This window comes from Lepisma saccharinum, chromosome 2 (assembly GCF_977018435.1).
Source record: "Lepisma saccharinum chromosome 2, izLepSacc3.1, whole genome shotgun sequence".
In the NCBI taxonomy this organism is placed as follows: Eukaryota; Metazoa; Arthropoda; class Insecta; order Zygentoma; family Lepismatidae; genus Lepisma; species Lepisma saccharinum.
Genome location: NC_139230.1, coordinates 212,186,935 through 212,206,151, shown reverse-complemented (window position 1 = coordinate 212,206,151; position 19,217 = coordinate 212,186,935). Strand labels below are relative to the sequence as shown.

General features: G+C 38.7%; 1 protein-coding gene across 1 annotated transcript in view; it reads right to left on the bottom strand.

Annotated features, from left to right (window-relative positions):
* The window catches only part of LOC145981178 (uncharacterized), a 327,477-nt gene that overhangs the window by 82,246 nt on the left and 226,014 nt on the right, over positions 1–19,217 (bottom strand). The window contains exon 4 of the mRNA XM_083114302.1: positions 14,666–14,801. Within this exon, the coding sequence (XP_082970428.1) occupies positions 14,666–14,801 (136 nt within the window). The remainder of the gene's footprint in view (positions 1–14,665; positions 14,802–19,217) is intronic.

The window sequence follows — 19,217 nt, the reverse complement described above, 5'->3', positions numbered from 1 at the left end:
TTAACCTACGTATGTGGAAGAAAAAACGGCGTAAAAGAACCAAAAACCAAAGGTTTGCGAAACTGTTAATATCTTCCTCGACATTAGAATTTTAGAAACTTGTTTATTGTCACCGTTCAATAGAGAGATTGCTTGTAGCATAGGTGAGTTATTACTTGATCAAATTTAGTGTGAGCAGGTTTAAGGCCCTGTAAAGTCAATACGAATATGGAAATACTGATACATCTAGTGTGTGCTCATATGTTTGTGTATTTTGATTTTTTTGTGTTGTCAGGTCCAGTTTTGGTTTATCGCACCGAAGGGAATGGGCGCATCTTGTTACGTTCTGATTTTCTGCAAAGGCAAAATTTTAATTAGCATTCAGAGTGTAACACTGGGCCCTTTTATTTTACATCAAAGCGCTTTGGTCTTTCCTCTGTTTTCGAAACGTTTCGTAGACGTGACCTGGGAAAGGGGCCTGCTGGTTGATAAGCTCCATCTTCTCGATAGAGTATCCTCGATGAGCTGTGTCAACTTCTCTCTCTCTCTTCGATCCCTCTTCTCTCGCCCCCCCCCCCGCCCCCCCTCCCCCAGCTTACACACAAACACACTCTGCGTCAAAGAAGAAACTGTTTTGCAAACTGAAGCCTGGTCATACAAAATGACGTGAATTATTCATAACATGCCTCACTCATCTACGAACTTAACTTTTCAAACTAACAAGACAGATAGTGCATCCAGCATTTTGTTTATATTTTAGTTGACTCTGATAAATATATTTATCGAAACAAAGGAAAACATTACTGCCCATGCAACATGAACAGTCAACAAAACTTTAATTTACACAATACTCAGTTCTAATAAAACCATTGTTTGAGTTAAGCTACGCAAGGGTTCTAGTGTTAGATTATACGCGAAGATATCAATGGAATTGTGAATATTGAAATGAATGAAAATAAATAAAACATTAATATGCTGACCAAGGCAAACTTTTATAGTATAAAAATATACATAAAACCGTAACGTTTCCACCCTTTAACAGGGTCTTCTTCAGACGAAACTTCACAACAAATTAAATCTTAAATCTGTGTGAAGTTTCGTCTGAAGAAGACCCTGTTAAAGGGTGGAAACGTTACGGTTTTATGTATATTTTTATACTATAAAAGTTTGTCTTAGTCAGCATTTTCATGTTTTATTAACATGGAAACAAGGCTTAACAGTGTTACCAATGAAAATAAAGTATCGGCAATAAGTGATTAAGTAAAAATTCCGAAACATCTTAATTGGTATGGGCACGATCTCTGATTTCCAGGAATGCAAGTAAGAATTCAGCCTTTCAGTCGGTTGTACAAAAATAAGAAATTTGGCGTTGTTGTGGAATCATTGAGATGGTAATTTTTTTATAGTTTATAACTTACACTGAAGAAAACGAAAGTAACGTTAAAAATCAATTTGGTTCGATTTCTTTCTTCAATTCAGAGACGATTAGCGCACCACATGCACCAAGGACGATGAAGACTCCATGGATTCCTGTAATCTCACTTAAACCACAGGAAATAAATAATAACTCACTATTAAATAACAAAAGTTACTTTTGTTTTCACTCGTCAACATTTTCTTCCTATTTTATACAGGGAATACAAACCCATTTTTTTCGAATACCCCGTAATTTGTTTCTTTATGAGTACACATTCTAACACATGAAATTTCATTGCAAATGGTGCTAACCCGTGCCGACTTGATCTTGATTTGACTTGATTTGAATCACTTAAGTAGAAACTATTAGACATTAATCAAATAACAGTCAAAAATTATCAGGAAATAGTACAACGCATTTTTATTAAATTTGATACACATTTCGACACTTAAAATGATTACATTAGCGTTTACACAACTGCTGTAAAAATGTTTCCTCCGCTCGGCAAGAAATTCAGCTCCAGAGCTGTTTAAAGTATGGTTTCTCAACCTATGGGGCGCGACCCACTGCAGGATCCCGATTGGGCGTTTGGTGGGTTGTAAAGTCGGGCTAGAAAATGTATTTACTCTGTCCTAAAGACCTATTACATTTAAATTACTAACATATATTGTTTTAACAATTTAAATTCAACCCGTGTTATACGTAGTCTAAACTCTACATTTCTGTTATTCGCGCTCTACCATTGCTTTTTACAGGCATCTCTCTGATGCTTAACTCAAGGGAATCAGATATCTGTCATTTTCGCTTCTGTCGCAGCAATGCGTTCTTAATTATCTGTGTGTCACATGTATGTCGACTTAAGGTGTCGCTTGACATTTACGACTGCCTGTGCGTGTGTGCGGTTGCCGAGAGGTGCCAACTGTCATAATTTCACATTGCTATCGAGACTGCTTGGATTACAAAGGTAACCGCCTATGAAAAAATGCATTGATTTTGTGTTTTAAGTCCACTTTATGTACAGTAAGGCTAATCGGGACTGTACCTACAGTTTAAAGTGCGATCCGAACCACTACGTGCCTCCACCGGGAATCGCACCCGGGACCCTTTGATTAAAAGGCAACGACGCTACCACTGGGGAGGTCCTCAAATGCATTGAGGTGGTTTACATATTTACTTTTCTAGAATTAAGTAGTGTAATTTGTTTAAGCAAGCGTAAAAGAGGGCTTCTTAAAGTGCTCGATGTTAGCAAAAATATGATTATAAACTGGGTGCACACCCCTCCAAGTAATTCTGCCGGCGCCCATGCTTATGGGTCCCATGAAGTGTAATATCCTTCAAGGTGTGTCCCGGACTGGAAAAGATTGAGAACCACTGGTTTAGAGCATATGGAACAACATTAGTGAGTATGCATTATGGCATTTAAAAGTAGAAATATAAGGGGTAGCCTAATGCAGATACATGATTTTGGAAGCTTTAAATATGGGACACCTAGATCCTGAAATACTCGCTTCCCTGCAAGGTGTTCTGCGTGTTGCCTAACTCTACGGCGGTGATAGAAGTTGAAATTGAAAATTTGCTATTAAAATTCAGTCTTCGCCGTCAAGTTAGGCAACACACATAACGCCTTGCAGAGAAGCGAGTATCTAGGTGTCCCATTTTTATTGCCGGTGACCGTACAAAAGGATGCCACAAGACTCTTGTTTCGTATGCTACCTTACCTCGGCAATGTTTCTTACATTATCCGCGGCCACCCAGCATTTCAAGGCAATCATTTTAATAGCTCCGCTACTCGTTAGAAACAACTTCTAATTTTCTCTACGAAAAATCACCAAAGCAATGGTCACAGTAGCCAAGACGTTTAAATAAGGTCGTCCCGTAGTGCGTGAAATTGAAATGCAGGCGCAGGAACACTTCGTCAGCCTCTCGACCGACGGCCACTCCCCGAACGAAGCATGGAGATCGTCGCAGCAGGTGGTTCCTACATGTTTGGTAATTGCGACCAGCGCCATAAAACTAAGTCTCGCATACCATGAGGAGGAACTCGGACAAATTTTACGACACTTGAATCACGTGGTGTTACGATCTCTGCGGAGAAATCTTTACGCGCGGACTCGCACTTACTCAAGTCGCCGTAACTCTCCAACGTTGCGATGCCAATGATGAACTCGTCCGCCCGAAATCATCTGCCGCATTCAACGCAAACATAAGAAAAAGCTGAAACATAATGGCTACCAGAACGGCGTCGTTAACCCCCAAGTTCTCCGATCGTGAAAGAAATCGAGCTTTCCTTCTCCAGACGCAACTTCTGCCTTCGTCTCCCACCCACCGCAGCACCGAAGCGCCCTCGATGAGGGATATGCAATGACAATAACATTATTGGAATCTATATAACATCATTCTTGAAAATTGAACGGAGACACAACACTACATTTCATTTTATTTTTATTATTTCGCGTCGCTTTTCAGCCACTTTCGGCTAATAGCAATGATGAGGATGAGTTTTGGTTTTCAGTCCACTTTATGCACAGAAAGGTTAATCGGGACTGTAACTACATTTTAAAGTGGAATCCAAACCACTTGTCCCTCCACTGGATATCGAAAACGGAATACATCGATTACAAGGCACTTCTGTTCAGATAATCTGGCACGCTGGCGAGGTGGAAAAAGTACTGTTGTAATTCCTGAAAATGATGGAAAGAAAAGAATAAACCATATATTTTCTCTCGGGAAAATGTGTTTTCCTACCCCGTGAGAAGGCTTGAAGAACATATCAACTCCTTTTCCATCCACTTTAGAAAACAGAATCGCAAAATCGGCACTGAATATGCGATGGAAAAAATAATAGAAATCCGAAAGGAAGAAGAGTTTATGTCACAGCGAGGAAGGCACATGAGAGGAGGTACGTCCCCACCCCACGTCAGTCATCCAGGCTATTAACAATAAGTTAATGACTGTCCTCTCATTTAACAGTACATACACTAACCTACAATAGCCAAAAACATTCAAACTTCTTCCTTAAACTTCACACACAACTTTTACTTTTATTCTGTGAACAACGCGTGCACATTAAAGAGAGGTCATGAGATGAAGCATATTGGCTGCAAATGAACCATTTCATTTCAGTGATTTTCATCTTGAGAATATTAACCGTGTGTTTAATCATCCAAAAATTTTCAATTCTAGCACTTGTAAATATCGAGGCTTAGCAGCAACTCAAAAGATCTAAATTCCAAGGAATCTCGAGTAAAAGTCACGTTCCCTGAAAAAGTAATAGTTTCAATACATATTTTCTTATTGGCACGCGAACAATAACAAAGTTTCAGGCTGCAATCGGTGTGACGATAAACTTATAAAGTCTCTTCTCACTCATTACTTTCATTTGCAGCCAATATGCTTCATCTCATGACGTCTATTTAATGTGCACGCGTCGTTCACAGTATAAAAGTAAAAGTTGTGTGTGAAGTTTAAGGAAGAAGTTTGAATGTTTTTTGGCTAGTGGTAGGTTGGTGTTTCCAACCCTCAATAATCATTGTGCTTCATTTCCATCAGCACAGCAAATTCTGCTAAGTGCTTATGTAGCGTATTGACGAGCGTAGTATATATATATATTAAAATAATCATTTTGCGAAGGACGGTCATTATTCTGGAATCTACGGAGACATACATTCAGCCGGTAACGATTTTACGAGCGTCACTATTCAATTTCGGTGATCCATTTAATGTTATGAAACCAATGTGCACATTAAAAAAGGAAAGCCCGACTGGACTGGAGCATCCTCTGCAATACAGCGCGCGCTGCGGCCAAGTCAAATCAGGGAGATCATTCTGCCGGACCCTGTACTTAGATACGTATATTGAGATTTAACCTTTTGGCCTTACTGTATATTCTCCAGCAAAGAAGTGAATCATGACATGATCTCAAGTAGCGAAGAACACATGATAGGTGGATATCCTCTTTAGTATGAAATTTAATAACTATATATCAGTTCCGTTGCAAAAGAAACTTTCGTGAACACCATGGAAGGTAACAAAAAGCATAACGAACGATAGGAGCTAACGAGGCGAGAAGGCCGAGATAGGCGGAGGCAGAGTGGGAGCGACGGTGGGCGGTCACCATCGCCGGAATATCTAATTATTACTTCGAAACGTATTCTCCACATCTGCTGAGCATGACATGCAGATGTCATATCTGTTACAGCAGTTCCTCCGTTCCCGGAGAAAGAACACGCAACGTGGTAAAAGAAGCTAATCGTTGTGGTGCTGCCATGCCTCTTCTAATTCTGCATTTTGATAACATTCTGAAATTTGCATCAAGGACGACATTAAAAAAATCTCGAACAGCAGCGAAGAGTTTTGGCATGATGTCTCCTCATAAGCACAACGAAACAAATGTGAAAGTTATACATTCCTGTTCCTCTTCAGGAACAGATATACGAAATAGACTTGATGCAAATACTCATAAAACTAATGATAAAATTTTCCTAGTTTCGACTTAACACAGAAACACCTTAATTCAATACATAATAGAACGTCTACAGTTTCAGTTTGTAGGGAACAACTTTCTATCTGCATTAGCGGAATTCACCAAAATGCTGGAGGATTTTGAAATACAGTGAGTTATAATAGAACAAAAGTTTCGTTAAGTTCTGCAACAGGGTACGCATTTTAAATTTTCCATCTGTTTTTATAAATATTAAAAAGTAATCTCCAAAACACCTCAAACGTTACAAAATATAGGCAGCTGCGCTATATTTATCGTATCATCAGGATCAGTGTTGCGCTAGAGAATAAATTACAAGAACACAATTTCCAAGGTATGTAATGACAACAATTAACTGCACATAAAAATAAATTCACAATGCAGATACTAAACAGTTGAAAGTCTATAGGAAACTGCAAAGTCAGAAAGCATAAAAGTCATATCAGTGAAGCTGAAAGTCTAAATGGACTTAAACAAAATACTGAATTAATCAAAATTCCGTGAAACAATGAAATACATTCGTAAACTACACAAAGGATGGCAGTAATTTTACATTGAATGAACGACAAACTATTAAAGTTTCTGTAAAGGGTAACAGAGGCACACTACGAAAATATTCTCTCGAAAAATAGTGATAGATTATATAAAAGGTAAAAAGACAATGGATAATGCATACTGATAATAAATAACTATTGTCAGTAACATTCATGTAAATAGTAGAAAAAAATATAAGCAAAGTAGCAAATTAGAAACTGCTTGATATACAATTATGAATAATAATTAAACTTTTCTTTTTGGAAAATACACAAATACCTCCAAAAATTCAAGCACGCCTTCTCCTAACACGTGTAAATTGTAAATTACACATGGGTAACTGTTGAATTTAACACCAAAACTCAATCGAATCATCGAGTGACACAATCTGCTTCACACGTGGCGGTGCTCATCAACCGTTCTGCATCAACTTACATCTTCAAAATCTATTCTCCACCCACAATTTTCTGCTATGCTTTGGAAACCCAGATTTTGGAATAATAGATATCACTGAATAGTATATATATATATATTTTTAAGAAGCTACAATGCAATTGAAAATGTCTCCGTGAAAGAAAATATGTCTTCCACGTTGCAATCTGTCTCACATCACTTGTTGCTGAAACTTAAAACAAGCACATTTTGCTTGCAACAGCTCAGAGAACGAATGCGTCGGTCAAGAGCTGAACGTATGCAGGCATCTGGCCAAAACGAAGGGCGCAAGGATTTGCATCTGTGGAAAGTCAAAATGAACCTTTGGATAAAAGGAGCACCGGTTGGACTGATATTGTACAATAAAAATGGAACATCTAGATCCTGAAATACCCACTTCCCTGTAAGGGGTTATGCGTGTTGCCTAACTCTACGGCGGCGGTAGAAGTTGCCATTAAAATTTGCTATTAAAAATCCTCTTACCGCCGTAGAGTTAGGCAACACACACAACGCCCTGCAGGGAAGAGAGTATTTCACGATCTACGGTGGTGTCTTATTTTTATTGCCGGTGACTGTACATGCACAGAACTAGCCTGAAATTCTCCGTGTGTACTGTACCCATGGTACAGTCATAGACACTTCTGGTTGTAATGATTCCACTGAAAGTTAATGAATGGTTATTACAACCCAGAAGTGTCCGTGGCTGTACTCTGGTGGAAAAAGTTCTTCCCCATAAGACTTTAATGGCATTAGATAATGCCGGAAGGTTAGGCAACACACATTGCACAATTAGGTGATCGGGTGATTCTGTCTCTCTCAAGAGCAATTCGTCTTTCATGCAATAGCCAACAGGCACAGGAAATGTAGGAAGTCACGTGACTTGTCAGGTGGAATGTTGTTCGTCAGAATATCGCCTTTTCTCAAACCAGATTGCAGAACCGACAAGAGCTACACGTTATACATCTCCGAAAATGATTCGCCTAAAAACGTTGAACGAAACGCTAATATAATTCTTGCCTTAATTACATAGGCTACTATACTATATGTGCCGCAGTAGCTCAGTCGTTAGGGCGTTTTATTACCATGCGAGAGATCTGGGTTCCACCACCGACGGGAGAGAGTCGGGATTTTGTCCAGCTGTTCAAGCTGCTCCGGTGCCAACCCAGCGTCGTATAAAGTGGGTACCTAGAGGAAACCCTGGGGAAAGGAGGGGAGTAAGGCGGCCAGGGGTGTGGTGTTGATCACATCGTCCCCACCTTCGGCCTGATAAAGAAAGTTTGGGCCTTTAACTCCACACCCCCTACACGCCTTCATGGCTTGGTGCTAAGCTCAAGGTAGCACTTTGCTTTTTAATTTACTATACATCCCAATTTTGTCGGAACAAAACTTCCCAATCTGTACGTGGGCTTTCTTCCAAGTTCCGTAGGGATGTCAATAGGCTCCAATTTTTCTTGACACAATTCATACATGTTATTTTACCTTATAAGTACAACAGCCGATATATTTTGTGTGCGTGTGTGTGTGGGGGGGTATAATCCAAACATGTGAGATGATCCTTTTCCCACTACTCCATTCTCAAAAATAAATCTCAATACCACACACTGAAAATGTAGCACTTTCTACATCTTAGCATGCAAATATCTAGTAGCAAAGAAATGTGTGGGAAGATAAAAATTAACGATTTGTAACGGCACTCTGGAAATTTCATAGTTTATTTTTTTTTCAATTGAACTGACATTCATAATATTCATTAACAATCCCAATATTGACTAAAGAATAGCTTAGTCGTTCTGCTACTTTCAATTCTTCAGTACCGTAGTCACCGTAACTCTCTCTCTCTCTCTCTCTCTCTCTCTCTCTCTCTCTCTCTCTCTCTCTCTCTCTCTCTCAGCCTTCCCGATGGCGCAGTAGTAGCGGATTCGCCTTGTAATCAAGGAGTCCCAGGTTCGATACCCGGTGGAGACACATAGTGGTTCGGATCCCACTTTAAACTGTAGATGCAGTCTTAATTAGCCTTACTGTGCATAAAGTGGACTTAAAATACCAAATGAAAATAAAAAAAAACACCGTAACTCTCTACAAAGCCAGAGGATCCAGGTTCGAAACCTGTTGAGGCTTAGATGTAGCATTTCATTCGTATCATAACCCATCATCTTCATCGTCTCGATTATCACAAGAGGTAAAAAATGCGACACAAAATAACCCAAACAGAAGCTTGGAATCAATCTGAATATTGGTTACGTTGGATACGTGGTAGAATTGTTTTAAATATCACTTCCTGTGATGTAACAGGGTTTTAGATTAGAGACCATTTGTATAATACATATCGTTGTTGCGAACAATAAGTAGTTTCACGTTCACCACACTCTTCGGTTGTTTAGAAATCGTAAGGAAGAAGGATCTCTAAATTCCCGCTTTCACATGTCAATCAAACTTTAACATAAGTTTAGTGTAGGTCACAAAAGAGATTTACATATTGTTATGATATATTTTAAACGTCACGAAATCTAATTCCAATAGAATACGATACTACTCCTTACGTTCCTGTAAATGTTCACCATTAGACTGGCGAAAAAAAAGTAACGAAGATTTCCGTGATTCCTTGAGCAAAGATTAGGCGCCTACTTGTAGCAACGATCAGTGACCTTCACTGCCAGAGTGACTCACGGCAGGCCTGCGCTCGTTCCAGTGTTCGTATAAAACAGGTATTTATTTCGTTCGTTCCAATCCACAGTTATATCAAGCTAACATTCTAATATTTTCCTAAAATATGTAGTAAACAAGTTGTATACATTATGGTCCTTCTCCAGAGTGTTGTTGTCTGCTTTTTGCACGCGGGAGATGGGGGTGTTGTAAACAATTCTGAACCCAAAGGTCGAGCACGAAGGAAAAGTTGTGTAAGCATTGGAGGTAATAATAAGGTAATAGAAGTTGAAGGAAATGCTGGAATAAATTATATCAGAAATTGAGTAAAAACAGTTCTCATCACAAATAGGGCTATCAGATCACTCTTATCCGGAAAGTAGGACAAATTGTCTCAAAATGTTGGACACGAACGCATTTGCAGTAAATATAATAGGTTACTAGGACATCTTAGCATATAACGAGAATATGACACATCTTCAACTCAAAAATTAATGTTGAAGTGAACGGTCGAGTTCAAAATTCCTCAACTGCTAATTAATAGCACGACGGTATGTGATTTCAACTTGTGTATGCAAGACAGAACGTTTTTCGTCGAGACGGGGTCAGGAATAGAAAACAATCCATGGATTCGGGAAGGAAAAAGTTCACTATTTCGTAAACAAAGTCTGGAAGTTCTTGTTCATTGAAATGTAGAAAACTACTATACACTGAAAAAAACAGAATTGTGTGCCTTATTTCTCCAATAAGGACTGCTTATGTAATTTCTGGAATGAAATTTATTACTTCGAACAAATTACGGACACTTATAGTATCGATAAAACTTCACAAAGTAAGCATTTTTATACATATATCCGGACTTTTCCGAATCTAGAAAATCGGGAAGTAATTTATGAGCTGGGATTGTAATTGTTTTTTCCGAACATCCAGTAGCAACCCTGCACATTCTTTGATTTAATCATACTTCTCCAAGGAACCACGTTATCTCAGACTCCCCTCAGATTTTCTGTTTCTCCATCTAATTTGAAGTTACGTGATGCCCAAAATACGTATAAGACATTTGTGATTTCTTTCAAATTCCTTCCGGAGACCACACACAACTATAAAATCTAGGATACGTCCGGAAATAAGAATGCTTCTTATAACCTACTTTTATTTTCTTATTTAGCGTCGTTTCTCTTTCACCTTTTGCTAATCGCGACGACGAGGATGAGTGATATGATGAAATTGATGAAGGGGCACTCACAAAGAACACCCATACGCACGACCGGATTCGAACCCAGGACATCAGACATCGTAGCGCACTGTGCTAACCACTCCGTCACGGACGGAATTCTTATAGCCCTAATCGTTCCACAAGCATTTTTCCTATCTTTAACTACACAAAAGAACAATCTAAATGAACAGGTGCCAGTTTACACTCTAACAGTAAAAAAGCATATGCTTGTGAAAATGCAATATAATATTTATTTTCAGGTAGTTCTGATTTATTATTGTATATTAAAGAAATATATTAGTGATAAAATGACGGAAGTAGAGGAACATCTCAATGAAACACTCATGTCTTATGGATATTTGTATTTCTTGCCGAACAAGGTTAAGAGTTCGAGTTCCGACCAAAATGGGTTCATTGTGTATATTCATTCATGCGTTTAATGTAATCATAAATCGTTGTCATGAATAATTTAACTTCAGAGGAACAAAACTGAGGTAATTACTAATAAAAACAATAACAAAACAAATTTGATCTTAAAGCCCTGGCTTTGCGCTACATATTCTATCACGGGGACTGACACTGTACGTAGGTGTAGACACGCTTCGTACAATTTGATGATATCGCGATTACATAATGGACGTGCAGCCACTTAACTGAACGCCCCAAAATTTTTATTTTATTACTAAATTCTAAATTAGCATAATATCACATAGTTTACCTATTCATAATATGAGCCACTTTGGTGTACTTTGTGGTTTGTTTCGTTGGTTGGTTGTTTTAATTAATGTTGCATTAATCAACATCAGGTTAATCGCGGCAGGCAAAGTGGAGGAAAAATGACAATGAAGCAGAACGAGGGTGCCCTTGGTTCCCGATTAATGAAACTTTTTCTACATGCAACTGAGTCGCTGTGTGAAATCTCTGAAAAGTGAAAATGTCATTTATTAATTTCTTAATTTTGCTTATTTTATATTCCTTTTCTAGCACTTGCGTCAACAAAGACGATGAGGATGATTATTAAAAAAAAAAAAAGGATGATAGGACATGATGATCCATGCCTTACACAAAATTCTAAGTTGAATACCGATTCGTCTTATCATTTGTCAAGAAGTTGTTTTTAACTCCAATCTTTTTCAAGGACTTCTGGGTTGACAGCATGTGTGTTGCGCGATGATGATTCGATTGAAACCACCATTTCAGTGAACTTTCTTGACAATGACTCTAATATCAGTAAAGAGAACATTTCCTCACGAGTAGCTGTTGTTAAGAAACCAATTCCTGAAACTTTTCTGGAGGTCTCGCGGCACCCAGCTGTTGTTTGTTATGGCTGGGCCTGGGTGTATGACTCACGCTGCTGTCAATACTCAATCGTTCCCGAGAATCCAGGTCCGCTAGGCAAACCTAAGCGACAATTTTGTTATTTGGGTTGCATAGACAACAGGCTTTAAGATGTTACGATATCGTAGGTCTCGTGGCCCAAGAACTACTTTCTCTGACTGTACATCACTACTACCGGGCATTACTCTTTGGTTGCTTTGGGCAGGACCAACAAAATTTACAGGTAGTTCTGTAAGTGTAACAGACATGTGACTTATCTTGTCATTCAGCGACATGACGTTTCAAAATTAGTTTCTATTCCCTTTTGGTTTTGAATGTGGCTAACAAGATAACTCCCGACAGCTGGGAGCAAATTGAGTCTTATCGTTTATCACAGCAGCTTTTCGTTTCGGTTATTCGCATTTGAAAGGACAAAAGAGAATGGCAAATATTAATGCAAAAGCATGGATATTATTTTGGGGCCTAACTGGTTTCCAACTTTATAGCGCTCCACTAGACCTGTTTCTGTATGATATCCCAGAGACAATAGACGGCTGTCTACCCAAAGAACCAACGAGTTTGATAGACAACAGAAAACAGACAATAGAATAACTCTAGAACAGATATACGTATTCGCAAATTTCCATGTCTTTTGTATTCTAATAATATATATTTATCTGAGTTTTATTTTCTTTCATGATCCCTTCGTAACACGAGGATGGACAAGTATTTGTTAGATATGAGCGTTGTATGTGATGAAGTTGAAACATTTTAAAAATAGGGGAAACATATTTATAATTGGGATTTCTTTCTTTCCTAAAAATTAGGAATGCCCCTGTGACTTTGTAGTCTAGTGAGTAAAACTGTTGATAAAAACATTGAATTTGGTGAACAGATGATCACTCTCGAATGAATGAAAACATGAAGAGCCATCTCGGTGGCCTGGCGCGTTGAGTGGTCGACTTGCAATTTCGCCACCGAAGATTCCAGTTGGAGTCCTGATACAGTCAAGGACACTTCCGGGCTGTAACAACAACATTCAAAGTCAATAGGATTGTTACAACCCAGAAGTGTCCGTGACTGTACAACTTCAGTGAATTAGCACTCTGACGACAAGAAAATAATGTGTTTAAAACTTTTTAATGTTCCTATTTCTAAGACAGCCCCCAAAACAAAATACTTCACTCTCGGAGAGCAACAACATCAGCTCTGTCAACCTCTCCATTGTGGTGAGTGTGCGACTATTTTAACATAATGATGAGTATAATTACGACTATTGATACTGCTGGTATGAGAAAAGTTATTAATGAAAGTATCCAATGAACTATTTCCAGTTAAGGAAAGTAATATTAAAGCACTATAATGAACCTCGGCCTCTTGAGGTCTATCATAAATAAATAATTCCATAAAAAGCAAATGGAATTTTGCTGGGAGAACCAGTGCATCAGCAAACTAAGTTGATCGTAATTAAACGAGGTTCCTGCCTTTCTCGACATGAATGTATTTACATTCTAATTCGATCCACTGGATAGTTATTAACTTTTCCTGATAGCATTTCTGCTAGCTATTGTAGTGCCACCCTAAATTTAGGTTTTTTTATTATATATTTTTGGCTTTTCGTTTTCTTTTATCACTTAGACGTTTGTAGGGAGAGGGAGAACCGCGCCCCACAGCCAAGTCACTGGCTAGGGTGTTCTATTAGTTATTTTTTCTTCCTTTTTTGGTGTATTAGTATGTGCGTGTGTGTGCGTTAGAGCCACTGGAGAAGTCTAAAAAACCGGCAACACTGCAAGGACACGGGGGAAGTTTTAGCGTCTTTGAGGAAGTACAAGACAGAACGAGATAAAGGTGAAAGGAGTGAGAGTGTATGTGAGAAGGTGTGGAAAAACTTTGTGTATGTGCGTACATGGATGCAGGGCGGTGCTTTGGAGAAGACACGTAGGTGAAGTGTGATTGGTGTGCAGGTGGCGGTGGTGAGTGGGAGATAGAGCTTGATATCACTCCACCTCGGCCGAGAGGACTAAGGGAGTTAAGAGGCTCGAAGCCGGAACATCAGCCAGCCTAGAGGAAGGTAAAAAGAAGCTGGTACCTGGAGCCGTGACCAGTGCCAATTAACACCCCCCTTATCCCCTCCAACAACAGATCACAACCCCCCCCCATCTAAAGGAAGAACAGTGCGTGAGTGAGGAATGGAAGTGATTCTATGTACGGTGCACCACATAAGTGACAAAAGTTAGGGATCCCGTTAAACTTTACTTATGGCCATAAGAGTTACATAAAAATCCATAAGAGTTACATAAGGGTTACTTATTTTTGTGTTGTGTGTGCTATGCCAGGTTATTATATATATTTTTTTATCATCATTAATAATCTACGTATTTACATGTTCAGAGCAAAATTCAAGTTCTTTACATATTGCCCCCCACACTATAGACAGACTATACAAGGGAACAAAATTTCAGCACAGCGTCAGCAGTTGTTCTTTTGGAATTCGAAAGCCTGCAAAAACACTACCGCATCAGAAAAGAAACTTTTTTTGCAATATCTGTCGTATGCACAGTGGTATAGTCACGTGCTAATTCTCTTTAGAAATGTTTACATAATAATATTTTGTACAAAATCTAGAAACCAACATTGAAGTACTTACATGCATGTGTGCTCCATAACCAGGACTTCCCATAAAGATCCAATCAACTTTCTTGTTTTCTGCTGTCGGAGGGAGAAAATATGGCCTGCCGTAGTGCTGACGTAGAATTCTGGCTACTCTGTCATCACAATTGCTCCTGTAACAAAGTATGAACAAGTAATCGTGATTATATTTCCATTTATCTCTTGCTTTAATATTGTATGTACAGTCACCGGCAATAAAATGGGTCACCTAGATCCTGAAACACTCGCTTCCCTACAAGGCATTATATTTGTTGACTTAACTCTACGGCGATAAGTGGATTTTACTACATTATTGCAGGTTAATGAGGCTCTGGCGCTTGGAATGAAATCAAAGCCAGGAGAATCATATGTGGTGATTTGTTTACTCTGTGTTGTCATATCTTTGGTGTTATTTGTACTGAGTATCCCTTTATACATCCTCAGGTTTTACATTAGGCATGGAAAAGGTTGAGATCTAAGTAAGATACATGATTTTGTTTTAAGTTCCCGAAAAGTTATCAGTTCCCCAAGATTTTTATTTTTATAATAGAAAAAGTTATTTATTTTAAATTTACGTTCCGTGACAAACGATTTTACATGTAAAGGGCTAGTACTCGGATTTACATAAAATGCAAGTAGTCTAAGTGTTGACGCACACTCATACTTTTAACTTCAATCAACCAACATAATCAGGAAGATGTCTCGATAACTACCTCTTCGTGTACATCTGAGTGTGATGGTAGCTCTCGAAATATTGAAAGGTGTTCGAGAATCCACTTGTCTTGTAACACAAGAGAAACGCTTTAAATGCGCTAGAAATATTCCAATGCTATTCGAATTTTAGGTTGCTTTGCATTAAATACTCGTTCGTTTTAAACGACACTTTTCTCTAAAAGTGGCTGAAAGGCAAATTGGAAGATCTGAATTTAAGACATACACGTCTTCCGTCTTCCTCGAAACCAACCACTCCTAGGATTTGTTCTTGTTTTTGCTTTCTTTTGTTTAGGAGAAGATGGCCGTTTTTCTCTCTCCGACTGTTATCCTTCGTTTATACCTATTAAGCACATGGCAGGGACCAACAAAGAAAACAAGCCGATGCTGGACGTTTGATAAATTGATTCGCCAGCATAGAGAGAAGCAGACGGCGACCAGGCAGTGTGGCCGGCTTCCAAAGCATGTCCTGCACTTAGAACTTTTTTCACCCTCTTGAATGGAAACCTATAATGCAAGTTTCTTGATCAAGCTTTAAATGCACGAAATATAAGTCACGAAGGAAATTCTTATTGTAACTTTACAAGGATATCTTACATTACTTACGCATAATTAATGTGTAATATACATAACTTTAATTCCCTAATAGTACTGATTTGTGTTATTTAGTGTCCCTTTTCTGCCACTTTTTCTAATCGCGAAGATGAAGATTGAGTTGTGATATGATGAAATTGATGAAGGGACACTCGCTCCTCAGACCGTGATTCAAACCCCAGACCCCTGGCGTTGTAGCGTGGTGTGCTACTGGAATTCTAAACCGTTGACCAGAAATGCACAGCGATTTCTGGTTTAGCGCTTACTGTTAAGAGGCCTCTGTGCAGTATGAGATACACAAACGGTGAAGCTACTTCAAAGCAATTCATCTACGTAACACCCAAGCACGTAAGGATGACAGCAATATTCAAGTAGATAATATTCAAAATGTATTATTATTATTAACACCTGTTGGTGGGTTGATTTGGTGTTTTAAGTCCACTTTATGCACAGTGAGGCTAATCGGGAGTGGACCTACAGTTTAAAGTGGGATCCGAAACACTATGTGCTTCCACCGGGTATCGAACCCGGAGCCCCTTGATTATAAGGTGACGACGTAACACTTGTTGGTGTGTGGATGTGGATGATCTTGTGGGAAAACAGTTTAGCCTTATTCATCTATAATTTTACCACTCAAAATGATGTACCGCGCTTGACTCTTTTCTCCCTTATCTAAACTATGTCTGAATGGACATATTGTTATCATCATCATTTAGCGTAGCGTTTTCTAACATTTCTGCCTAATCGCGACGATGAAGACGAGTGATGATTAGATGAAACTAATGAAGGGACACCCGTCTTTCACAAGTTTAATTTAATCATCACTCATCTTCATCGTCGCGAATTGCCAAAAATATTAAAGTCCACCTTTTGACATCCTCGGTCACCGAACCAGCGTGAACTCGTCGTGAGTGCAAATATTCACACAGTTCATTAAAGCCAAAATAATTTATTTTCGTGTTTGAATAAGAAATTGTTTAAATTGAGAGCACGTACGAGTAGAATTTCATGCACATATTTCATGTGACTGGTAAATCATTTATACATACATTAAATGGACGTTTTTTCTTCAAATTTAATGCACTCAATTTGTGGTTTTTTACGTGACGCTTTTCTTGCTTCCTTTGACTAATCGCGACGACGAGGATGAATGATGAAGGGACACATACAAAAATATTAATGTCGACACTCGAACCCAGAAACTTTTATGGCGTGATCGTGGGTCTACCACTAATTAAAAGTGTGTATTCAGAAATTACTAAATAATGGAAAATGCGAACATAATGGATTTGCCAGAGTGGTTTGCAAATACAACTATTTGCCTTATAATATAGAGTATACGTGGGAGTGAGATCGAGTTGAGAGTGGTTGTACAAAGGTTACCCATTACACCCCAGTAGAATGTGTGTTAGTCATAATAAAACGACGTGAACGTTCGTATAGAAGTTCAGAATACATTCGTATCTTGTGGGTGACATCTCGTGGGTTTTCATAAAAACTAATTTATTCAATGTACTCAAATTTATGATAGATACGAGTAAAAAAGTAATGTAAATACGAGCTAATTACACACTGTGATAATTTTTAAGGCATGCGAATCATATGAAGTTATTCCGATCGCTGTTTGAATACTGTGCGAGGAGCAACTGATGAAAATGGAAATAAAAACCACATTATTGATCTTTGCGATGATTTTTTTTTAATAGTGGAGAATTATCTGTGGTTTTTTAAACATTGGAGACCGGTTTAGATGTTTTGCTGCTTCCACTAGGCTGTTGCAAGAACGTGACTGAAAACCGCTCATATTACTTGCTGGTGAAATCCGATATTTCGTTGCTGTAGCATGTGCGTGGACGGTTATAAGTCTAGAATCCATAGATTGGCGCTTTAAGGACTGGAAAAATAAATCCGAAGTGAGACTGACAACTTTTAGAACGCGATTCCAGAGCGCCGTCCGTATAACCAGAAACATCAGACTATTTCAGCGAATTCATAAATAACGAAATTAGTTATTTTGATACTTTTTTCTTTCCTGTCGCGACATATTTGAAAATTTTGCCACAGGAACATTTGTCATTCTCAAAGAAATTATAGCGCATGAGATTAGTACATTGGGTTTTTACAGTGTTGCACTGTCAGAAGGGAACGAGTGCTCGCGTGGAAGAATAATATTTTACCCACTGTGCCACTAGCAATTCACAGGCCGGTCATAGGTTCGATCTCCAGCATATGCTAGACAAGCCAAAACAGATTGATTGATTGATTGAATTACTATATTTTACTTCGCTTCTTGTGCCACTTTTGGCTAATTTGCGAAGATGAGGATGAGTGATGATATGATAAAATTGATGAATGGACACTCACAAACATTCATACCCAGGCCAGGATTCGAACCCGGGACCCCTGGCGTCGTAGCGCGATGTGCTAACCACTCTGCCACAGGGGCCGGCAAGCCAAAACAGAGAAATAGTTCTCCTGAAAGCAATAGATGAGATGCTCTCTCTAAACACAGTGATGAAACAGACAAGGGAAAATAGATAAAACAAAACAAAAAAAAAAAATGAAAAAATAAATAAAAAATATAACGCGCGATAGAAATTCCCTAGACGGTAATTTCAGGAATTGTATTTATTCTGCATTTATTCCCTGAAAAAAGAAATAACCATCAAAGATTTCTTCCATTTGCTCAAACGTTATCTATTTATTAGAGCGCCAGGGACAAACACTTTTTGTTCAGGTAGGCTAATCGGTACTGCACCTACACTTCAAAGAGGGATCCGAACAATTGAGCACGTCCCTCTGGGAATCGAACCCGGGAAACCTTCATTACAAGGGGCCTGAGAACTAAACAAGAGCCACTTGATTGATGCGTTTCTACATATCTTGACTTGCTAACATATACCAGGTAGTTATAATTAAACTGACTGTGTTCAGAGTGTTACAGCACGGGCTGTAATGAGTGTAGGAGTCTGCAACCTCGTAGACATGCTAATAAAGTAATGCGCTCGCGAATTATGCAAAAAAAATAAAAATAGTTCCAATTCTCGCCACCAGGTTAAAATATGGCGATGTAAGCAGTGAGAACGTGGAATTTTCCATAACTCAGACGTCAGTATGATATTCCGACGTCGGTGGCATTGCCTAACCGTTGTGTGAGCTCCCAGGTTCTTGTTGGTGACGCTTGTTGATGATACCTTTTGTGATGTGAATGTTCGTTGTTCGTAAAAAGGTTGAATTTTTCCGTG